The 25,000-nt window shown below is 45.7% G+C and overlaps 1 protein-coding gene across 3 annotated transcripts; it reads right to left on the reverse strand.

Moving 5' to 3' along the window:
- Positions 1-382: 382 nt before the first annotated feature.
- On the reverse strand, positions 383-24,373 carry CD80 (CD80 molecule). 3 transcript variants are annotated; one of them, XM_057410495.1, is made up of 6 exons: positions 24,167-24,373; positions 12,273-12,617; positions 9,680-9,961; positions 7,803-7,928; positions 4,784-4,907; positions 383-1,384 (listed from the first exon to the last, which is right to left on the reverse strand). In XM_057410495.1, exons 1-5 carry the CDS (start codon positions 24,330-24,332, stop codon positions 4,801-4,803), a joined length of 1,026 nt encoding a protein of 341 aa, XP_057266478.1. In that variant the 5' UTR covers positions 24,333-24,373; the 3' UTR covers positions 383-1,384; positions 4,784-4,800. The 3 variants fall into 3 exon arrangements, with proteins under 3 accessions (XP_057266478.1, XP_057266477.1, XP_057266479.1); XM_057410494.1 differs by lacking the exon at positions 383-1,384 and adding an exon at positions 2,763-2,899; XM_057410496.1 differs by lacking the exon at positions 383-1,384 and adding an exon at positions 3,697-3,959.
- Positions 24,374-25,000: the final 627 nt, after the last annotated feature.

Genomic DNA, 25,000 nt, shown 5'->3' on the forward strand with positions numbered 1-25,000 from the left:
TAGTGGGGATACACTAATCTTACACCAGGTTTTGCTTTTGCAGGGAACCTCCCTTTTTGGCAGGGAGAAGTTGCAAACTGCATGTTGAACACCACAGCTACGCTGCTCTGTTAACCCCTGATGCACTAACAGACAGGAGGTGTGTGACAGTTACAAGATGGGTACCTGAGTGACACTTGTCATTGCTGCTGAGCACACCAGAGAGAGTTGTGTCTTGATGCCAGCTGTACCTGTAACAGCTTTGTCAACCAGCTACCTAGATGCTACACAGTCTGTTTTTAGCAGCTGCGAAATGGTGACTGAGGCTTATGCTGTTACTTGAAAGGCTCTACCACTTCCCTGCACATAGAACAGACATCTTTTATTACTGAGGAAAGGAAACTTGAGTTTACTGTTTATTTTTTAATACAATTAAACTCTAGGAACTCTAGGAAAAAAATGTTATATACAAAATACCTGTGATAAACAGAGCAGCTCACCTGGTAGAAAGACCCAGATATTAAGCCAAAAAGGTCTCATAGAAACCATTTGTGTTCAATTCACTGAATACAGCACAAGGCAATAGAAAACATGATTCATAGTATACGTGCTTAAGGAAAAAATAAACCAAATAACCTGCCCAACAAGAGTACAAAATTGAACTGATGCTAGACGTATTTGTCAGTGAAACATTTTGTTTCCTTTAGAAGGAGTTAACTTCAAAGGTCAGAGGAGTCTGGTGACAGAAAGGTTTGGCACAGTACAGAGAACAAACCCTTCTCCAGGAGGCTGTGCAATCATCAGTCAGGAGCAGAAGTAAAGCATAGGACAGGCAGAGGGAAAAGGTTGTGTTGGTCCAACTGTCAGGGCTGTGGTGTGGTTGGTAAGGTGGAAATGCATTGTTATAGCAGGGAAGGAAGCACAGTGTTAAAAATGAGCAAACAAAATAACAAAAGGAGGGTGTTCAGCCTCCAGGAAGCTAGTAGTTTATGCTGGAAAGAGGAAGTATGGGAAGAAATGGAAAGTATGAGACACTGTTGCCTGTAGACCCAAGTCCTGCAATAAGGTTGCCTTTTGGAAACACTGTTTTCCGTGTCACCTGTTTTCTGCTTTCAACCAGAATTCACGAGTGCAAAGCTTATGGTTTCCTTATCACCCACCTTGTCTCTTTTTCTCTGTCAAAAAACCTTCAATAAGAATGTTTTGAAGCTCCCATTTCACTTCATACAGTGAGAAAACAGTAAAAAAGCTGATGGGGCGGCATGATGCTGCAGGAGTAGAAAAGGAGCAGTGCCTTATTTTTTACTAGCAACTCTTATCCCTTAGCCTCTTGTAGCTCAGTCCTCTATAAACCACTTTTAGTCCTCTTATTTCCTCCAGCAATTTCTCTTTCAATATGTACCTGCTAGAAAAAAGTGAAGTGGGTAGAATATTTCTTGGCTGTGTCCTAGCTTAAGCAACAACACGTCCCACAGAGAGAGTGGCATGGTGTTTGCTCTGCTCTGCTAACTACACACATGGATAGAGCAGCAAGGGAACAGGTACAGTTTGCAGTGGGACAGAGCAAAAGGGAAAACCAGATCTGTCGAACTCAGGGCAGGGTTGACTTAGGTTAGAATGCAGATTTGCTTAGGAAGCTTCGTGGGGCTTGGGGCTTTTTCTCCCCTGAAAATGAGAAACCACTTTTTCCTACACAGTAGGCAAGAATGTCACCCAGATTAGATGAGTCCTATCCAGTGTTAGAATCCTGCAGGGTACTTCCTTCAAGTCCCGGCTGGGAAGAGAGAACGCTAGCAGAAAGTGGCAGCATTCAACACAAAGTAAATCCCTATGTCACTGTGTGAGACTCCCAAGAATACGGAGAGCCTTCCCTAACAAGTATCCTATGCAAATATACAAACAAAAGCAGACCTATGTTTATGGAGCAAGGCTGAGTTACATTTCATTGCATGTAGATACATGTGAGATAAACCACAAATTGTTACAGAAATGCGGCGTTACAAGTGTGGGTAGGAAGGAATGCATGTAAGAGCTTGTACAAGTGTATGCACAGAGGCGTGCACAGTGCACCACCACTAGCACAGTGCTTTGTCAAATGTGCCCCCACAGTAATTCAGTGGAGGAGCCGTATGTTAGTACCTGGGTTGGTGAGGCCATCCTTTCAGGAGAGAAAGGTTACGAGAACTTCTGCCACTGCTGTGGATAAGCAATATTAGTTAGCTGCTAAGTGTGCTGTCAGTATGGATCATTCCCTAAAAAGTCTATTAGCCCTGAAAATAAGTATGAGGCACGTAGTTTCACTCAAGGTGCTTCTCTGTGAAAAGTGTGTGCATTATTGCCTCTCTAGGGGAGAAGGGACATGCATCTGTAATGGTCAAGTCCAAATCCAAAGTCCTCCAGCGCAAAGAACAGTACTGGCAGATAACCTGTGTGAGGCTGAATATAAAAAGTTTTAGCTGCTCCCAGTCACCACATGGAGGCACAGCCTGACTTGAGACTGTGTGTCAGGGTCTGGGGTCTGCCAAAGGCTAGCTCTGTGTTACTAAAGGGGCTTGTGGCTGTGGGCTGCCTGCCAGGGCTGTGCGGGGCCCCTGATGTTCACAGAGGCAGCATCAAAGCCAGAGGATCCCAAACTGTTGAACTGGTATGTTGATGCTCATGATACTCCTGCCCTGCTGCAGGAACATGGAGGGTCCTCCCAGCTGGAATACCAGTGTCTCGCTGTAAGGAGACCACACCACAGCTTCTGTGGCATAGGTGGGGGTTTGTGTTCATTCATACAGGATTATGTTGCCAGTCTTCATAAGCAGAGCTTTCTACTGCCGTCATCCCCTTTCAGAGAGCCGAAGGGTCAACACAATAAGTATTGCTGTACAATGAGCAGTGGGGACTGCAATGCGGAATACACAGGATAAGAAACCTGAGGGACACAGAGAAAAGATTTTACTTATTTTTCCTCCCCTTCTTAATCCTAAATACGAGGCAAGAACGTTGCAGGGCCGAGACAAAAGGGGATGACGTGCGATAGGCCTCCACAAGAGGGCTCCCACTACAGTAAAGGCGGAGCTGAGGGCGGAACAGAGGTAGACAGCTCAAGAGGGGCACTACAGTGAGCTGCTGTGCCTCACTGTGAAAAACTTTGGATCGTGGAGAGGTGCTGTCTGCGGAGTGAGGATGGCTAGTGAATGTGCTACCCTCTTTAAGCAGCAACAGGACGTGGCTCAGCACATCACACAGTTACGAGATGACTTGTCAGCCACTAGGGAAGCACAGCTTCCATCCCTGTCAGCCGACAAGCAGCAGTTCCAAGAGCTGCAGTTAGGAACACCAACCATTTGCAGAAAAAGCCTGGCAAGCTTTTGTAACAAAAGAGGAATGTGGCAGAATGGATTTATTCAGTAAGTGAACTCCTGCCACTTCCATCACAACCCCCCTCAGAAATCATGCTAACCAAGGCTCTAGTATCTGTTCCAGACAGGGCCTTCCCCACAGGAAAACATGAGTGCGTGGTCAGGTTTGGAAAGGAGACAAATGGCCTGAATGATAGTTTGCCTTCCTTTCGATCACAAAAATGTTACACTTTCAGATTACTGCAGTGCACGGCATGACAAACTCATGACTTCCAGGATTCTACAGCTGTTGCTCTACTGCATTGCCCTGGCAATATATTCAGTATGCCAAGGTGAGAGCAGGAAATGCAGTCACCTGGATAATGATGTGAATAAGAGCAGTTAGCTGCTAATCTTTACTTAAGTCTCTTAACTTGAAAAATGTCTTTTCGGAGGACACAGCTTTGAACACAGCTGAGCTTTCGAGCTAAAACAAATATAATGCTCTGTACTAGTAAAACATGGCTAAGTCAGACTTTTCCTCAGCCCATCCTTCACAACACCTCAGGATCACAAGTAGCTCCTTTTAAGAGATAGATGAGCATTTCTTGGGCAAGTGTCGAAGGGGAAACTTCTCCATTCCTCCAGCTGCTGAAAGGAACGGACATATCTCAGAAATGGACTGGCATTGCTAATCTTAATGGGAAAGCTGGAGTTGTTCTCTTGTTCATCTCTCCCTCACTTCCATTTGGTCAGTCCTTCATTTCTATCATCAGTGGTGTTCCCATGTTTATGCAACAGCAGTACAGGACATCCATGGCTCACAGGACATCCACCAGAAACAATCTCTAGGGAATGACACCACATGTGGGACCTATAGTAGTGATAAGCTACTACTCACAAATGAGTCAGGACAGTTCTTAGTTGAGAGGCCCACAAAATGAGAACAAGGGCCTGTCACTGCAGATCCTGATAGATGGATGACCATGCTACAAACCCCACCTCTCATATTAACCAGCTTCCTTACACAGGTTCAGAGGAGACACTGACAGTCAAAGTTGTCAATGTTCCTTTCTTTTCCTCTCTCTCTGTCTCCATCCCCATTTAGTCCCTAAAATTTTTTGTTAATTAAGGAAAATAATACTAAAAAGGCTTGCATACTATCCGTGCAGGGCCCACGCTGTGGAGAAAGCAGCTGAGCAGCTCAGGAAATTTGGCTCTCTACCATTTTTCACTAGGTTCATTCCAGGAAATCTGAAATAACCCAAACAAAGCAGTGCCCCACAAGCAACATGAACATCGTTCCTCTAGCCACCTGACCAGGAAGCGCCATGTGTCTGAGCTGGCAGTCAGGCCCTACCCCTTTTTACCCTGCATTTACCCTAAAGGACAGCATAGAGAGCTAACATTGTATGAAAATCAAATAGTATTTTAGCAGCTATTTTGCCAAGAGAAGAATGGTGAAGAAAACTTACCTGCCAATGCAATCTGGTCATACAAATGATGTTTCAGATGTCACTTTAGAGCACACAGGTGGCTTTGTACCCTCTTTCACATCCTGTTCCACTGAATCCTGACACTTAGAGCAGTGAGAACAGACTGAAAAAGAAGATCCCCTATTAGAATTTGAAATTACAGAAGACATAAATGTGCTGAATACAAATGTCTTCTTCAACAAAGTAAAGTATAACTGGCAGTGGGAAGAAAGGAGAGGAGAAATAAAAGAAACAAATCTTTTAGGTCTAGTTACTTTTATTTTTCCTTGGCAGGACTCATCCATGCAATACACCTGAATATGGCTGGCCTACAGACATTGGCTGATCTGACAGAAAGTTCTGTTACATATAAATACTAGTGTGTCATATGATACAACAATTTTCATTCCCAGGGCTTGGACCTCAGCCTGGCACAAAGACAGGTTGCTACCTGCTAATATGAGAATGGAAGGGACATAATGGTAAAAGTTACATGTCACTAAATGCAGTTTACCAAGTGAGTGTAAGAATGCCGGTATTAGAACCAGCCAGCCAACTCTTTCAGTGCTTTAAAAGGAGTTCAAATTAAACAGGTATCTCAGCATCTATGAATTACTTTTAACAATCAAGTTGAATCTTTCTATACTATTACAGCAAACTGCATAAATTTTACAACATGGATCCTAGGCTTTTCCTTAAGTGACCTTTAATCTTGGTATAATCTTGGTGCTTTCTGTTTAATTAACTGAAGAGCCAAAAAAAAAAAAAAAATCTAGAGTTTTCATTCTTACATTACTGAAAAGATAGGCTGTGAGCTACCCAAAGTGTGGGGGTTGAACCTCAGCAAAGCATCTTCGTATTTTAGTTACCACTATAACCTGCATCTGAGAACTCATTTCCATTTTGCTCTATCTCTCTGTTCTTCCCTTCCATGCATGGCTTTTTGAGCTCGGAAACCACTCTTAGCACCAAGTCAGCTCCTGACTCAGCTTTCCATATGTCAGAACAGAGGTACTCTCAGAACTATTCTGAGCTCCTACAATAGCTCTTAAGGGTGATCTGTAGCAACAGCAGCAGGAAGTGCTCTTAGGACAAGTATTTCCCTCCCCAGGCATGTGGCAATGCACAGAAGCACTGAAATGTGACAATTGCACAAACTGGGAAGTTGGATTGAAGCTCTACCTTCAGTTTCGTGGACCGTATGCTTGGTCTGGAAAGTGGCTGTACAAAATAGCACCACCTGACTCTGTAAATCCACTCCCTGTACATATTCTGAAAATGGGACTGAAAGGGAAATTCCACTTCATGCAGCCATGTCCCATGCTGTTGCAGGTGATCACATTCCACCACACTGGTGTGCTTTTTACATCTATTTTAAAAGCAATTTAATTTCTACATAAAAGACTACCTCAGAATACTCCAGATTCTTGCTAATTTAATGGTAAGGAACCTTTCAATTTCCAGCCTGTTATTTGTTTAGAGCCAAATCCTCCAATTCCACTTCATTTTCTCCTATAATTAGAAGTTTATTATCCACACAGCTAACAGCAAAGGCTGTGAGCAATTGTGATTTTCTTGGTTTCATCCTGCTTGCTGCTTTCCCATTGACACAGTCCCAGGGTACAGCAGGGGAAAAACAGCACTGGTGTCATAGGGGTGCATGAGTGGAAAAGGAGGAGGTGCACAGGTGTAGCCAAGAGTCACTGTCTTCCAGAAGCTTCTTTTCTTTGTGGTAAAACACCAGAAAGAAAATTAGCCCAGTCTGACTCAGTGGTCACGTTGGGTTGTGAAGGGATGTGGTTGGTGAGGAGGAGAAAAATAGCAATTCTACCTCCACACCTCTGACTTGGGAGTGTACTTGCCTGAAGTTGAAACAGAGGTAGCAGAGACACAAGCATGACAAACTTATAAGTGTCCCTAGGTGAATTGAGTTCCTGCTGCCTATCAAATAGCCTCTTTCCAACAGGGGATGCCGCTGTGACCATGAGATGCTAAGAAGCTCAGACTGCTGGCTTCTGGTTTAAGTTCCCTGAACTCTCCAGACCTGACTTCCCCAGTGACCTGACAGAACTCAATTGAGTGATATTTATAACATGTTGCAAGGCCTGCTGCCTTTCTCCAGGACAGGATGTGGATAGGAAATCTACTGCTCTTGACTTCCAATACCAACTGGATGCCTAGCTGCCTTTATAAACCCATTTGATGTCTACCCACATCTTAAGGGGCTTTCTGATTAGGTCAGCTTAGACATGATGTGAAGCAACAGCTAATAGATGAAAATAACAGCAACAAAAGAAAATACATCTGCTCAGCTGCCAACAAACCCTGAGATGCTGGAGGTCTTCTTTGCCATTGAAAAACTCCTGGAGACATGTCTGGAGTTACTGAAGGCTTCACAGGGTGGGACAGGGAACCTCACCCATGCTGATTTTGGCCACATAAGGAAGACAAATCTATGTCTCTTGATTGGAATTCTCATAGAAGTGGAACATAGCTGTGCTTAGGTTTTTTGCTGTGGCTCTAGAACGATGCATTTTTGTAGCTTTGGCTCTGTGAATTTTCTGAGGGATTGTCTAAATAGGGTGTGTGGAGAGATCCAGTTCTGAAACTGTCAGTGCTCAGCTTTATCTATCATGATCAGCAAGATTCTTGGCATCTTCAAGCATGTTATATATAAACATAATACATAAAAATGTGCCTTTGTGAAACTCTTCAGTTCCGTATATCCCTGATTTTGGAAATACTCTGATCTGCTGTTAAAACTCCCCATCACCCCGTCACTCTCAAACCTGAAGCCTAGTGCTGCCCGCACTCAAAATGTAGGAAAAGTCCTGAGCTGGACTTCGATTTTGTCAAAGTAGATGGAAAAGAAAAAAAAAAGGAAAAGAAAAAAAGGAAAGGAGAAGGTGGTACAGAACTATCAGTCAAGTGTGTCAGCATAGCTTCTAAAAATGTGTATTTCACATAGAAGCTCCACAGGCAGCGTGAGGCTGTTTCTTGGAAAAGGATTGACACTTACCGTGCCTTGGGAGGTACCTTGCTGCTAGGGTGATAGCCAAAAGGAAGATGACAATGATGATACTTGAAGCAGTAATGACATTATAAGATGGAGCCACAGTAGGGAGAACACAGTCATTTGTTTTTCCTGAGACAGAAGAAATAAAACATAAATAAAGGGCTCAACAACATACTGGCATATAGCAGGTACATGAATATTGGGGGTTCTGGACAAATTCTAACTTAGCCTGAAAAATTTACTTTTTCAGTAAACGAACAGACAAAGCTAGAGCTGACAACTAAATTTCCTTCATTCCCCTGTATTTGATACGTGCTGAAATTTTTAACACATTCATAGAATCTGAAATGCTGGGTCTTTGTCCAGAACAGGACTGAGGCAGACAACAGTTTAAAACACCTAAGCTGTTTTTCAAACTTATGGTTAGGGTTGGTGGAAAAGTCTGAGTCCATGTCTAGAAAACCTACATTCTCAAAAGTACTTTACAGGTTTTCTTACTGTTTTCACCAGATTTATGCCTATTTTTTTTCCCTCTGAATTCACAGGTGATGGAGAATAGTGCATTAAATAGACCAGAATAGGGCTTTTTTTTTTTACCAGAAAAAGTGTTGTGGCAGAGTTCAGTGGATCTGGAGCCTTTGACTTTTCATCACTGGAGATGACCATTCTGATACTTGAGCATTAGGGTAGATAATGGGCTGTTCTTGTACAGTGAAGGAGAACCCTCATTCGACAGGAGGGACAGACTTGGTGCATGTTCACAGGTCTGCAGACCTATGTGCATAGGTCTTCAGATTTTCATCATCTGCATCTGGCATAATTATCCTTCAACTTTGTTAGACAATAGCCTGATCTGCTGTACAATATTCCCCTCCATGGTTTGCCTCCTGCATTTACCAGAGGCTCTATTCTGTCTCCACGTTTATTAAAGATTTATTTGGAGGACCATTTCCATCATAGAAAATGGGAAAATGGGAGTGGTTCTGCATTCTTAAAAATCAGAAAGTGGCGGTTTTGTGACTGCTGTTGTCACTGGTGGTTGCACCCTCCTCCGAGAATCTGTCTGACAACAGTGTATTACTATTATTACACTTTTTTGTTGCTCTCCTTTTTTATGTTATATGATATGCATAACCTTCTTCCATTACCATCTCTAGGGACATTATGCACTACATCTAGCAATAACCAATATTCATAAAGCCCTAGTTTCTGGCATTCGTTCTGAAACTCAATGGCACCTCACCTCATAAGCCCCTTTGATTTTAGTAGGATTGATGAATAAGGTACCTTGATGAATAAGCTACAATTGCCTAGGAAAAACAGTGTTTCTCTAGCTTCCCTTGAAGGTGCCCTTATCTTCGTATTGAAAACATCAGGCCCAGAGATATTTCAGAATACCTTTTTGGTAACAACATTAAAAAAAATAAAATCGTTTTGGCTTTAAGAATTTCCTTGCAAAACCCCTTCTACTGCAAAATATCTGGAGTGTAGTGTGCTGCCTCCCTCATGCTGTTTCCACTTGTGCCTCAAGCTTTTCAAAGCACAGACTTATCTATTATGTTATCACTTTCAAACCATGCACAGTGATGGAATTTTCATGCACATATTAAATATGTGTATGAAAGCGGAATTTTGCCTAGACCCCAGCTGACAGTTTGTTCAAGGAGGAAATTATTTTTATGTGCAACCTGTGGCTTTTAAGGCACACGCATTTCTCAAGTCCGTTCAAATACCAGATCAGTGTCTCCCAAATGGCTCACAGGTGGAATCACTGGTCATTCTTGCATGAACAGACATACAAAATTTACTGCTTTCTCAGGCAGGCAACTCATCAGATTCAACAAAATGGGTTTGTAACACAAACTGTTAATAAAACCTACTCAGAAGCAAACTGGTGGACTTGGTAAAGCTGTTGTATTCAACGGAGCAAGTGATGTTGAAATCTTGGGTCACATTGAGTGACAGTTTGCCAGTGATGTTGTACGGGCTGAGGTTGGACTCGGTCACCCAGCTGGCATTCCACACCACGGACATGTTGTTGAGGGCTCCAGAGAGTCTGGGTTTGGGGAAACCTCCATAAGAAGAACACATTACCACCAGCTCAGTTGATTCACAAGAATCAGCGGATACTTCTGCTGTTAGGTTCGGCTCACTGAAGTCAGCTGAAGCAAGAAAGATTTAGTTACCGTTCTGACAGATTACAGCAAGGCCTGCAGTTCTTATCACCCATGGTGAAAGCAAAGACTCCCCCACAGGGTATTCTTCCTCTGTCATAACCTGTTTGGCCTTTCTTTTGCCTTAGTGTTCTCCCCACAGCCTTGCCTGAATAAGACCTCGGCCTTTGCTTCTTCTCTCCCCTGGGCAGTACACACACTTCATGACCCCACCTCTCAATTGTCACCATTTCTCTCTACATACAGCAGTTTATGGAACAACAGAAGGAATCATATGAGAAACATGGGACTCAATAAAAATCCATATTACAGGCAAAAGCAGACAATTTTCTTTTCCCTCCGTCATTAGTCCCTTTCCAGCCAGAAGCTCCCAGAGGATCTGTCTCTGCTGGGAAAGGAGGTGAGCCCTTTCCCTTGTTTCTCTCTGCTGGGCTGGCCAGCAAGAGACTGCACTACATTTTCTATATGTAATAAGCCCCTCCAGAAGCCCCCGCTGAGAGCAAGACCAAGTCGTATTAGTCATTGCAAAAATGCATAGCAGTACACAGGGCCTCCCAGACTATGTTCTCACTGGACTTTTGTCTCATTGCCAAAGAGTTTTCAGAGGCTTCCCACCCACACAGCTTGTCCCATGCCTTCCTGCCTGGTCAAATGTGTTTGTAAGACTGCATGGTGAAATGGGTGAGAGGACTAATATGAGTGAAGAAGGAGAAAAAAGATGGCATCCATTTTAGTCTGCTTCCCTTTGCCAATTTGGTTCACCTGGTTACTGTAAACAGTTGCATTGGTACGACTGAGGATGCCCACAGGTTGCCATAAACAGTCCAGGGTGAGGAGGAAGAGGGAAGGGGTGGCAAAGGAACTACATAAGGCAACTGTACCACTGGAGAAATCTCAGTGGGACCACATCTTTAGCAAGAGAGGCACCAATCAGAAAAAGTAACTCAGCATGTGGCTTTCTGTTGGGCTTAAGTCACACCAACATGACTGCTGTCAAAATGAACAAACTCTCCTTCCCTCCCTGGCATGCTGTAGGTCTGTAGCCTCTACACCCCTCAGGCTCTAACCCCAGCCAGAGCAAGACCAGGCAGAGAACTGCAGCAGGTAGCTCAACACACTCACTGCAAAATGACCCTTTTTGGAGCAGCTAATGTTTTGTCTGCAACTGCTCCCTGCCTGCCTCACCATTTGACCACATGACTACTGGGATCTGCATAAGGCAGACAGCCTTGTGGTTGTAGTGCATCTTCCATGGCTTCTGCTGACCGCAAACTCATGGGCCAGGCTACCAAATAACTAATACCTAATGACAGGGTAACTTGCTTCGCACTGTGCAGCTGAAGGAAAGACCTGGATTTCCTTCCAGGCCCACCATCTGTTGAGCAGTATAGCATTGATGTCCAGTCTGGAAAGTAAGTCCATTCAAACATTGCAGCTAGCTTCACTAAGGCTAGCTTCACAAGCAAGCAATGGCCAGCTCTTGGGAGCTTGTTTTTATTTTGCTGACGAATCTCATTCCAGATGGAGAAATCTCATTTACCTGTCTGGAGGATTCCTGGAACTCTGCTGCTAAAGGTAATTCAAATGTATGTATGTATATAATTATATGTGTTACCAATATCTCTGCCTTTGGTTGAAACCAACTGCTACAAAAACAGTGGTAGAAATGGAAAATAATGTCAATGGAACTTTTTGTAGCCACCAAGAAAAGATTCAGATTCGTTTTGAGCAAAAGAACTCGGGTTGTTTCTTTAAGATGAAAAGCCTCCAATCTCCAGCTGAGTTCAGCCTTAGGTTGTGGAGCTGCAGTGCAGCCAGTGATCTGGCCAGCCCTCAAAGAGCCTGGGCTTCCCAAGAGCATTGGTGCAGGGCTGGGATGCTACTATGGTCACAGAGAAGCAATGCCACTCCCGTTCCTCTTTCAGCTTGGATGCTTCCCATGCACCAAGGGCTTAGTCTCTACTCTGCCCAAAAGACAGCAGAGGGCAGAGGTGGCCTAGGGCACCCACCAGCAGTGATACCTCGGAAAGTGTCCTAGGGGGGTGTCTTTTTCCAAGAGGGAGGCATCAAGGGGAGGATGTTGGGCTGGTGGTGGGAAAGGCAAATTTTCTGTACCAGGGGTAGCTTTGGAAAGGTAAGGAGGAAAGCTGCTAAAATGGAAATAGTTAACACAACTTCTGGCACTCTTTGAGGCTTAGTGCAAGTCTACCTGCTATACTATGACTAACACTTGGAGGAGTGTCCTTTACCCTGGGGATGGCACCAGAAAGCCTCAGGTGTTGGGACGCAATACACCTACCTGTAACAAAGAGGTTGACAGGCTCATTACACACAACCACGGAGTTCTGCGAAGATCTGAGGTGCTGAACTACACACCAGTAAGGGCCATTGTCCAGGATTTCCACAGGGGAGATCCACAGGGTGAGGTTCCTGGGGTCTATCTCTGTCCGGTTTTCATATCGGGCAGAGTTGTGCTCAGAGATCCTCTCCCCTGCTGCATAGGCAAGCACTACCTCTGTAATGTTCTTCTGCCAGTAGACCCGGTAGTTCTGTAGGCTTTCTGAGCTGGGAATTTCATGACAACAAGGCAGGCCAACTTTTTCTCCCACTTTGCTTTTGACTGCTTTCTTCTCCTGTGCATAGCCTGGGGGGGGGGGGGGGGGGGGGGGGGGGGCAAAGAAAAGTCAGTGAGACAGTGCTATAGCCTTGTGCCAGGTCCTGCTGCATACAGCTCAATTCTTTCAGCTCTATCTGCACTTGTTAATGTACCTCATCACCTACAGAGCTGTTTATAGCTTCAGCTCTGCACCGAGGAGAGGCCTCCCTTGGCATTGCCTTTTACGTGATGCTCCAGTGCTACTTAGGATCCTGAACAAATGATTTCTGAAGGCAAAGGCAGGAGAGTTACCTGCCTGAACAGAAATTTTGGTGGCCCCTTAAACACCTCAGAGTAAAGATTTGTCATTATTCATGTCAAGGTATAAAAACATACATTCCCAAACTGTTATATCCTCTGCTTTTCCTTTTCAGACCTCAGTGTTTGGAAAATCTGTGTCACCCTCCAGTGAGTTTCCTGTATGTCACACAGAGCCAAAGTGGTCTGTAAGTCTGGGGGTTTCTGGGTTTTTATTTTTTTTTTTGGAAGAGTTCTTTTTTTTTTTTTTTCTTAAAGAAAAAACCCGAATATTTCAATATCCCAGAAGCTAGAAGCAACCCTACAATGATAAACAAAGTTTACAGCCATACTGTCATCAGCCTTCTAGCAAATGAGGAATTTTGGCTAGTCTAGCTAAAACAAACTTGTATTTGTAAAGGCCCATGGGCCTCCCTTGAGATTACTTGCAAAACAGCACAGGCATTCCCCACCTCCTGCCCAGCGACCGTGTTGGTGCCATATCTAGTACACAGGCATGTGTCTCTTGTAATAAGCTGAGCTCCTTGAAGGGAGAAATTGGGTACAACTTTGACCACTAGCAGCAATCCCCCTGCTTCACACTGCAACTTCTCTGCACTACATGCCGGTGATCAGCCCTGTTTTCCCACTGTAATTCCTCTTTCCAGCGGGTAGGTGCTCTCAGGGTCCAGAACTTAACACGCGAGGGAGCAGTTTAGCAAGTCGCTCCTGCTGTTGCTGGAAGAGTCAGCTGTTATTAATGTGCTGTCCTGTGCTTCACCAAGGTCAGTGCAGGTGGTTGGGCTTTCACCCAGGTTTGTGCAACCTTCAGGATGAGACTTATCCCTGTGCATCCTGCTTTGTTAGTCCAAAAATTTGGGTTGCTTTACATTTGCCCTGTTTGCCTCAGCCTCACTACCATTAGCACCCATCTCAAGTAGTGGAAGGGGGGGGTACCAATCTGTTGCACTCCATGGGCTGAGAGCAGAAAACAAGGAAATAGCTGGCCTCAGGACAGAGAAGATTCAAATTCCCCAATTCCTTCCCTGAAACTTCTCATATAACTGGTTTTCCTCTGCTCAGCCACTTCACTGGCCTTCCAAAGGGAAAGAAGATTCAATTCCCCACCCCCCAGTCCTGTACTTCCCCTTGTAATGCACTGCAGACTCTGAACAACCAAACTGTGGCAGACCATGAGCCCACTTGGCCCTCTGACCTCTATCAGCCAGCAACCAGTAGCAAGAAAAATTAGCTCTTCCACTCTATATGGGATAAGAACTGCCATATCTTGCAACCTTTGGCAGCCAGGCATTTTAGGGTTTCTTGACATCAGCAGTTTCATCACTACTGCTAGACCTACCCCTTGAAGAAGAGATTTTGCTCCTTCAGGAATGCATGTATATTTCTTGGCTTCCACAACATCCTGTGACAATGAGTTGCACAGTTTGATTACATGCTGTGTGAAAAAGCATTCACCAGTAGCCCAGTTTAGGCTGAGTTTTGAAGTTCCTCCTCCTGTGTACCTGCAAGTGTGCGTGTTTTTTTTCCCCTCAACTACATCTGTGCTTGCTCTCACAGTTCAGGTCTATTGCTGGAGAGGCTCACAAGAACAGCCAGTTTGAACTTTGGGACTGTGGACCCTAATAAAGACAATTTTCTATTTTCTTTTGCAGCAGCAGTGGAAGAGTAGGCACACAGCAAATGTCAGGGTGACATCGCATCATGAGTTGCATGAGGTTCTCCGCACCTTGCCCCTAAGAGTCTCCTTTGCAACCAAAAGGAGAACAAAAACCTTCTTGGCAGTACATGTGCAGGGTTTGGAAACTCCTGCTGATGTCACATCTACCCTTAAAAGGCTCTGCACCCTTGAAACTGCAACCTGAATGCTGCAAGCCTGAGGGAACCAAAGTCCTTGAAGAGTCATTCAGCCCCACAAAAGTCCCCTTTCACTTTAAAGATGAACTGCAAAGCAAAAATGAAAATCCAGTTCTGTCCGTTTCTGTGCTGAATGCTCTCTGTGACCAGGCTGTGGGGGAGGTACTCACCATGCAAAAATTTTTAATGACTTCCAGAAAAGAAAAATCCCTCCTTTTCCCACCCCCCTGAAGCCCACCCAGTCCCAACCATCCACACACACAGCTCCATCACTGGGAGGCCACAGTGTGTGACAACACTGACCTGATTAAAGGGCTGACTTCTGCCCTAGGCAGAAAAACATGCTCCGTTCCAACTATACCTGTGCTGCAGGTGCCCCATATAGCAGAGCTACTTAGAAATGAGTGCAGAGGAAAACCATCCTTTCTTATTTGCTTTCAGAGTCAGCAAGCAGGAGAGCTCTTGAGCCTGTATTCCTATTTCCTTCACTCCTCGTCCAAGTCATGTTTCAGAAACGCCACAGTCACAGAAGCTTGGTGATCCTACCACACATAAAGTCACAGAACTCCTGCAGAGACAATTGACTGCAAAAGGCAGTAAAAGACCACACAATAATCTAGAGAAACAGCATTGAGCTGCTGGAAACCTTCAGGTAACTCCTGAAAACCCCAAAGCCACTCTCTTTCCCCTCTGTTCCAAATTTTTCTGCTCTTCTAAACTGCTTTGCCTTTTTTTGGTCTTACCTCACGTTACCTGGCTTTGCACACAACCCACGAAGCAATACATGTGATGGGAAAGGTCCTCCTTGCTGGGCCTGGATCTTTTGCCCCTGCGTAAGCAGCAAGGAAGACTGTGGATCCACACATTTTTTTTTCAGAAAGCTCTGGGGCAAACTGCTGGTGGCCTTCCAAAACCAGGAGGATCAAAACAGTCTTGCATTGGTTTTATCTGTAAGTTTCCCTCTTTATCTCTGCAACAGCAGCCAGTCTCTCCACTCTTCAATTATTAGCATCACTGAACTTTGCCTAGGACCATGCACATGGGACTCCTGCTCTGTCAGGGAGCTGACATTGTTGCGCAGGGGCTGGTAAAAGGGGCTTGGCGCAGCTCTGGGAGGAGATGCACAGTGTGCTGTGGTGAGGCAAGGGCACTTCTGGTAGCTGAGGCTGCGCCAGCTCAGGAAAACACATCTTGTGGAGCTGCAGCTTTCTCTGGGAGGCCACCCCTGGGGTTGGTGTAGGAATCACACCTAACAGTCCCTGGGTAATTCTACAGCCTCTTTTTCTGTGAATAGCACATTTGCCCCAAACTTGCAGGATTTATCCTTTGAGGACAACACAGTATTTTACAGGGATTTCCAACCAAGACAGATAAGCAGTTGAAAATCTGAGAAATTCTGAAAAGCTGAGTCTTTAAAGAACTAGTTACTGGCTGTTGGACTTTTCTTTATCAAAGATGATTTTAGCAGTGAGGAATCAGATTTTGCCCAGGCTTTCCATGGGGTTAAAATTCAGCAAGTGTCCTGTGCTACACTGGAACACATGAAGAAATGCTTTGTATTTAAAGCAGTGTTGTGACAGATTCCTGTGAACACACTGATCACAGAAAGACCCTATTAGATAACCTCCGCGTGGGGACATCAATTCAGCAGTACATAAAAACACTACCTTTTCAATGTAATGACCCCATGCAATGAGAAAGATGGGATGAAACAGAGAAAAGTGAGTGCTGGCAGGCCCTTCTGGCTGTCCATTTTAAGGACTCTGTGACTGTATATTAACCTTCTACCCAGACTCCATTCCATCAAATAGAGGCACGCAAAGGGAAGTCTCAGCATGCAGAGAATGGAGGAGTGGCTCTTTCCCTTTGCACAACCCCAAGCCTAACTCCTATCACAAGCCACAGGCCTGTTGATGCAGCTACAAACCCAGATGGCTTCACTCATGCCACAGTCACCTCTTGGGAGGTCATGTTCCCTTACTCATTCCAAATGCAGTGAGAGAGGAGCAGAAGAGAAGGAAGAAAAACAGCAGTGCACTTCATTTGCAGTGGTTCCACTGTCCCGTACCTGCTAGTCAAGCATGCCTCCAGCAATTGAGTGACAGGATTAATCCTACATTACAATGATGTCATGGCAGGCCTGAAGTAGGGAAGCAGTGTGAAGAGGTTTATCTAAAAGTTCATCTCTGTTTGCTTCTGTGCTGTAACCTCAGGGTGCTCTGCTTGGAGCAATACATCAAGGGCTCGGCTCACCTGATGTGGCTCTATGCACTTCCCATCTTCACATTGCCACATTCCTCCTAAACAAAACTGTAACCTTGCTTTGCCCAGCTCTACACTGCTTGATATAGCAATGATTATAACATCCACATGGTGTTTTGGTGCCTGACTCCTTCAGCAACCTTCATTTCATTTTAATGCTTTTTTGTTCCACATGCAAAGCCTGTAGTGAAGAAAATCTTGAAGTCAGGAATTGATGCGACAACCAAAGGACATCTTCCTGTGTCTGTAGACAGAAAGACAGCCCATCTTTGGGAGTGTGTACTAATCCCATTTTTTCCCAGCAGCTTGAGGCCCTATTGATGCTAAATTAAATTATCCATCTTATTTGTTTCCCTGAGCCTACTTTGATAAACAGAGATGTACTGCAGGTAACACTCATTTTAAAGTGGTTCACAGGGTGCCCTCAACACATGCCAGTGTTTGATATGGGCCCAGTTTCTTAGACATGAGTACTGCTGAAGCCCTCCATGTGACTGCAGTTTCTTTTGCAGGTTACAGACCAAAAGCCCTGCTTTCTCCAGTCTCAATCGCTGCTCACCAGAGAGCTGATTTCACATACTTGGGTAGCCTTTTTGCCACAAAAGTCATCAAGGCAACTCAGCCAAATAGAGAAGGAAAGGAAGAGCCGTAACCAAGTCACAACCCTGTCAAAAGCCTGGCTTCAAAGGGAAGGAAACTCCATTACCACAAAAAGCTCCATGATCTGCAATTAGCAACTGAGAAGATGAAAGGGAATCTGAAATCCTTTGGTGAAGGCGCTGGGGCAGCTGGTATTATGCCGTCTTGCTCCAGCCCATGTTTTGGTACTTCTTGAGATAAAGATCTACTGCTTTCTGAGTCACCACTGCCTGAGCTGGGACAAGCCCACTGCCTGGGTATGTCCAGTCTGCTTTGCTTACAGCATGAGTAAGATCGCAAGTCTCTGCAAATCAGTCAGCAGATTTGTCATCATGGCCCTAGCCAGGAGATAAGAGCCAAGCAAGGAGATGGACATGAGATGCCAAAGTTTTTGGGGGTGGGATGGGGACTATATTGTGTCTTAAGATCTTCGCCTTTGGTGTGGAGTCCTCCACATTACGTTGCCTGGGGAGGAGAGGAAGGAGGGCTTGCTTATCTTGACAGAAGGACTTCTTTGACTTGGGGAAAGGAGCAGAGGGAGAGTCTTTCTGAATTTCCCCATTTCTCTATTCCCAGACTGTGGCATAGGTGACCCCACTAGAATTAAAAAGGGCAGGGGGAGACACCAAATCTGGATGTCCTCATGGGATTTGCATATATTAGTTCCTTTCAAGATCAAATTCCTGCAACTGGCTCAGCACTCTTGTGATTTTGAGTTTGGGGGCAGAAACTGGATGTAGCAGTTGTGTAAGACAGGCCTTTGGCAGAGATCTGTTGCACACAAGGACAAAAATAAATCTGTTAATTTTTCCCCCTGCAGACTTTGTCTCTCGCCGACTGGATCACTTTGTACTTCCTCTATACTTATCTCCCAGCTGAAGATGTTCTCAGATAATTTTCCTAACTCCTCCAGAACCACTGTCATATATACTGCTGTCCTCAGTTCAGCTTTTGAAGTTGCAGTCCACCCCACTGCTTAAGGCCACAGTTTTCTACAGTGCTTGCTAAATCTCACTGCCTCGCGTGCTCCCCAGGTAGCCAGCCCTCTTTTGAAACTAACAGAAGGTGAAAGTATCCAGTAACCAGGAAATCTCACATAAGCCCACACAAAAGTAGTAGAAGTTATAATTTTTAATTATTTCTTTTTTGCTTCTAAAGGACTTGCCCACAGCAACATTCAGCAGTGCAGCAAACAATGCCACAGGCCTGCCAACCATTATCTCATTATAAAGACCTGGTCCCTGCTCAGGCGCCAACTCGGGAACACTTTGCAGGTGACAGCCTTAACAATGACCCTGGGCTGGCTGGAGCAGACATCAAACAGCCCTGTATAAAAGTGCGGCATGGCGAATGGTACTTAACTGAAGGATGGCTAAGGAAATGAGACCAAAGCAGTCCAGAGATGTCTTAAGGCTCTAAAGGTCAGAGGGAGTGAAATGACAGACTTGTGTAGGGGGCTCTGTGGGCACGGGCAGGGTGGCTCAGGGAAGGGGCTCCTCAGCTTGTAGGAAGCAGTCTGACAGTCTCTTCAGACTGATGCACTTCCCTTGGCACAGGGAGGAAATACTTGTCTGCCATGCGCTTAAAACTACACCTGAGGGACCTGCTACGGCGTGAGTAGTGGTGCACGCAAAGGCTTGCTCCATGGTCTTTCTAAGAACTTATTCTATGATACAGTAGCATTCTGGGCTCACCAAAAGGTGAATGCCTTTTGAGCACAGTATAGCCAGAAGTGCCACTGTTAGCCAGCAGTCAGCACTTTTATTTTCATCCAGGGAGTCCCCTGGGAACAATGATATTTTAAAAGCATAACAGTGAAAAAACAGAAATAAAGCCTGTGGCATTTCTGCATTGGGGAAGATTTACATATTCTCAAATGACCTCCTGTGGCTCCCGATGGCGATGCCCGTCCAAGGGGACACAACAGCTATAAATAAAGTTTATCTATTTACAAACAAAACCACCCCCCTTTTGCCAAGCAAACAGACTTCACTGCATTCAGCATGCTTGCCTTGCCACCTCATGAAAACACCACATCCACATGTGCGCAGCACTTACAGTAGGACACACATGTTTAAAAGTGAGAAGGGTTTCTCTGAATGGAAATTCTCCTCCAGCCTGGTACAACCTGTGGGTGCAGCAAGAAGACAAACTGGCCTTCTCCACATGAGCAGAGGGGATCTGGCTCCCCACTGGGGAGCTCTCTTCCAACCACACGAGCTCCCTCCCACTGCTTTCCTTGCAGGGCTCTTCAGAGGCTAGTTCAACATGCCACACTGGTGTAAAACAAGGGGAAAAAAAAGAAACTTTCTGCTAAGCAAGCTGGACCACCCAAGGATCAGAAATGTACTAGAGCCAGTGCAAGGAAGAGGACCCTTGCATAGCCAGAAGCAGAAGAGAGGGTAGCAGGACTGCAACTTTTGGTGGCAATAAACTGTTTGCCCCCCCCAGCCATGCAGCCTCCAAGGTACACAGCGTTGGGTATAAAAGCAAGCTGGCACTAGAGAGGCTGGGCTGACCCCTGCAGAAAACCAACTTATCACTGGCAAGGCAGGGGGATAACCCAGTCAGTGGCAGCCTTCATTTATGTCAGATTAATTACGCCCATTAAATCATGCTTGTAACTCAGAACCAAGGCAGCTATGAGCAGGAGAGAGGGGGCAGCAGCTTCTGTTGGTAACCTCTGCAAAGCATAAAATCTTCAGCCCCAGACTTTGCATGTTTAAGTGCAGGAACGTCTGACATTCAAGTTGCAAAAAGGATACAAATGTCTCAGTGATCCAAGAAATGCAAAAAAGCTGTTGCCTTCAGACTAATGTGAGCTCACAGGAGCTACCTGGGTTCATTCTGATCTCACTGGGAAAAAAACAATATGTGGGTAAAAGGAATGTTTGACTGGTAGCTTTACACACTTGGTATGCAGGTGTAGAGCTGTATTTTGACAGTGCAAGAATGACGCTTGTCTACATTTAATTTTTATTTTCCTAAAGAATTTTTTTGTTTAAAAAAAACTCCAACAAAGTCTATAAGCAAAAGCAGGAGCCTTTAGTAGGGCTTCTGTTTCCCCAGACAAGCTGTTACAGCAGGTTTCACTCTGGACAGGCAGACAAAGGAGTTCCTTAGTTCCGCTGCTCTTGTTTTTGACCCAAAGTCATTTATTTTCTGCATGTCTGGAACAGGAGGAGACAGAAACTCATCCGAAACAGAAATGTAAAAAAAGAGGTGAAGGCAGCAAGAGCGATAAGATGGAAACTCAATTTGCATCCAGTGATCAAGTAGGCAAATCCAGTACATACAGAAAAGCTTCTGCCATCTCCCCCATGAACCCATACCAGAGTGGACACAGGAAGTACATGATAAGCACCCTAAAGCTCATTGACAGACACTTCAGTTTTGGGGGGTGGCCACGAAACAAGGAATCTTTCTTATTCCCAGCCCTCTTTTCTGAAACCCAGCTCCACTCCAAACGCTTTATTGGCAGTAACATGCAAGTGGGGATTATGAGAGTGAGTTACTCTAAGACAGTGCTTGCTAGCAATGAGGAGGGAAGTGGATATTCCCTCCCCACCCCAACTCTCCAATAACTCAGAAAAGCTGTAGGGATTTTCCTCAAAACTTCCCAAAACTTTTCACCACTGGGAAGAAACTAAGAAGTAGGTGGTCCCCAGTCAGAAGAAAAGACTCTAGGGAAACTTAAAAGGAATGCTCCATGGACACAAAGCTGGGATTGCTTTGTGCCTGTGTTTGCGCACAGGGCAGGGAAAGGTTGTACTGAGGGACTTCTAGCAACATTTTCCTAGTATAACAAACTGGGACTGAGAAGATCCTGCAGATTTTTGGAAGGTGTGAATGTGCAATGGCAGGAGAAAAGCCTGGCAATGTGTTCAGACCATAAATAAATAAGTTTGTGCTGTAATCAAGGCTGCTCTACCACTTTTCCAGTGTGCTGAGACAGCAGGGTATTCATGCACATCAGTGTCTCCAGCAGTAGAAAACATCTCTGCTTTAAATTACACTGGCACTTCAGGGGTCACCTCAGGTGAACCCCAGAGCAGCAGAATACAGTTCAAGGGCAAACACATGTATCTATGTAGACATAGACAATTTCCTATGAAATACAACCTTAAAATAATCCTTTTTAATAAAGCCCCCCACTCATGCCTTCTACTGATGTGATGTGAAAATTCAGCCTTGCATTTCCCTGTATTACCATTTTACTCCCACAGGCTGTACAGAGAGCACCTGCTTTCATCCTAGCATGCTAACTGACCTTTTGGAGCTGTACAGCTCTGAGCTGTACAAGCACCAGGACAGCTGAACTAAACCCAAGGATGCAAGATGTAGCCACAGGCTCTGGGTGCCAACTGTGCTTTGATGTGGACATGAGCAGTCCCACGTGGAGTCAGTTCTGTAAATACTGGCTTTGATGACTTGCTTAACAATGTGTCAGCAGGGCAATGGCAGGGAGATGGCAGACCCCCAGGGCTTCACTGTTTTGCCACAGCAAGGTCAGAAGTCGAACCTTGTGGTCCCTGTGGGCCACCTAGGGAAGGCATCAGCTACAAATCCCAGTGAAGCTTTTAAAACCATTCATTTGTGGGTACTGTACCATATATTTTCAAAGGTCATTAAATGTAGGAATACCTCTTTTTGGAGAGAAAGGTGTCAGGGTGTGCCTGCTTGAATACAGAGAGAGAAAGGAATGACATTGGCTGTGCTGTTCTTTCCAGTCTGCTGAGAAACTTGAGGCACCAGCACTTCCATTGACTTATTGTGTGGGAAGCATCAAACAATTATTCTCAAAAAGCTGATATAATGCTTTAGAATAGCCCCCCCCCGCAGAAATAAACCTCAGGATTTTGTAATTGATAGATTTGGAGAAGTAAGTCTTCTCAGCAAGAGGATGACCAATTCCTGCTGGCCTACAGATTTGTGCATTATTTTTGCCAGCCCAGGCACCTGTCCCTCTGCCTCCCAGCCCATTCCCAAGCCCTTGATGCCACCATGATCTTTACGGCCCCTCTCAGCTGCCTTCTGCCCTTTCTGTCAGCTCACCATGAGGACACCCTCATGTACACCCCATGGCATCTGGCTGCTGGGGTGCTGCTTGTGGCTAGCCAACAGCTTCCATATAGCAAGCAAGGACACTGCATCTCTGCCAGATTTGCCTTCCTGTCAAATGTGGTTGAAACTGGGCTGGGGATTTCAAAGTTAGAAGCTGGCTTAAAAGACACAAAGGGAGAAGGCAGGATAAACTATCATTCATTTAGCAAACCATATCAAAAAAAGCACAACTATAGGAACACCTGGTTTTCTATTATCAAATTTCTATTTCTAGTATATTAGCATGCATCAGACTGTATATCCATGTATTGCTGGGTTTTGGCCTTGGAATCAGCATTATTTTTAGAGAAACTAGATGACTGGTGAATTACCACATGCTTATAATTACATTAATAACAGACCACAAGCTCATCAAATAGAGAGAGAGAAACAGTTCTGCACATGATAAATTGTTCACCCATCGCAGTACAGGCAAAATACATCTGTGCTTGATATTTGCTTCACAAGCACAAAGGTTGGAGAAGGCGGAAGACAGGAGAGCAGAGATCTCATGAGCAGCATTTGAGGTGGTTGCTTTCTCTACAAGTGAGCTCTGTGATTCAATCCTTGTTAAAATTAGAGTTATGCTTTAAGATTCTGAGACTGAAACTCAAAATGAAATTCAGCATCAAATATCTCCCAGTTTCAAAACATCAGCATGAAAAGAAAATTTTGCTTCACTTGGTTTTTAATCAAAGCCTCAGTTCAGCCCAGGTTTGCTCTAGAGTATCATTAGCTACATTGAGACACTAACATTGCCGATAAGCACAACCTGTTTTGCACCCACAGCAAACCCCAGCTCAGAAGTGAGTTTTGTGTGGTTGCAAGGTTAACACCTCACACAGCTAGGAGGACTCATCCCAAGCCTCTTGAGGTCAGGAGGGACCTGTGGACTTCAATGAGTTTTGCTGCAGGTCCTCAGAGAAGGATGGGGGACGCCCCTTGCAGTCCTCTGACAGGGACTTTGTGTTGCTGAGGAAAGCTCTCCCTGTGTCCTGTGCTGTCTGGGCAGCAGAGAGCCTTCCAACCCGTCACACTGTCCTGTCTTTCCCACCGCATGCTCACTTCTATCCATCCAAAACACTGAAGAAACCACTCTACCACCAAATCCAAAGCCTGATGGGCTGCAGCACATGCTACCCACAGACATCAGGTGCCCTGAAAACACTCTTTTCCCACTGCAGTGGGAGGGGTGACCACCCTCTGGGAACCTGCAAGTGTGACTGGCTCGGGGAGCTGAGAGCTCCAGGGACCTCCATGCTCGTCGCCGTGGTTAGCAGAGCCAGCCACCTCAAACCCTGCCCTGGCAAAAGGCACCAGACTGAGCGCCCTGGCGGCTGCCATCCCCTGCTGCCCCATACACGGGTGCTGTGGCCCAGCACAACCCCTGCTGTGCTCCCACACCAGCATCTCCTGCTTACCTAAACTAAGGCAGAGTAGCACGAAGAGCCCGATCCCCAGCCACCTCCTCAACGCCAGTGCCAGTGGGGCGATGGGCAGGCACACCATCTTCCTGTAGCTCCTGGGCCTGGAGGAGAGGGAACACAGATAGGGGAGCAGTGCCTGAGGAGCCACAGCACTTGCCATCACGTCCCTTTCCTTCCTGCCCACTGCAGCCCCAAGAAACCACGAGCACAGGCACAGCCCTTTGCACTTCCCTCACAGGGTACCTGTGGCTCCCCGTGAGGCAGAGAGGGGGCTCAGTGCCAGGCCATGGGTGCGTGGCTCCTGCAGCAGGGCCACCGAGGCGCTCACTCCACACCAGGACAAGGGGAAGGCCAGGCGCAGGCGGGTGCTCAGCCTCATAAGTCACTTCATGCCCGCCTACAGCTTCCTTATGGGCTTGCGTAAGGGCGTGGGTGCCGGTTTGGTTGTGCCTCCAGCAAGGGGGCAGGAGGGGTGAAGGAGCAGGAAAGAGCCCTGCCCACAGCCATTGGGTGCTGAATGTAAGTGTCAGGCAGCACTGGCACCAGTGGGGCTTCTCAGTTGGAGCTTAAATGCAGCTAAGCTAAACAGCTGACGTTACTTGCTGGCAGTGTGCACCTGCAGCCCAAAGAGCCAGCAGTGATTCTTGCCCTCTACTGAGCTCTCATGAGACCCCACCTGCAGTGCTGTGTGCAGCTCTGGAGCTCCCAGCACAAGAGGGACATGGCCCTGCTCGAGTCTAGAGGAGGGTCATGGAGATGATCTAAGGGCTAGAACACATCTGCTATGTAGACAGGCTGAGAGAGGCAGGCTTGTTCAGCCTGAAGAGA

This window comes from Pezoporus wallicus, unplaced genomic scaffold, assembly GCF_028554395.1.
Source record: "Pezoporus wallicus isolate ANWC-B61680 ecotype Strahan unplaced genomic scaffold, APGP_CSIRO_Pwel_v1 contig_229, whole genome shotgun sequence".
Lineage (NCBI taxonomy): Eukaryota > Metazoa > Chordata > Aves > Psittaciformes > Psittacidae > Pezoporus > Pezoporus wallicus.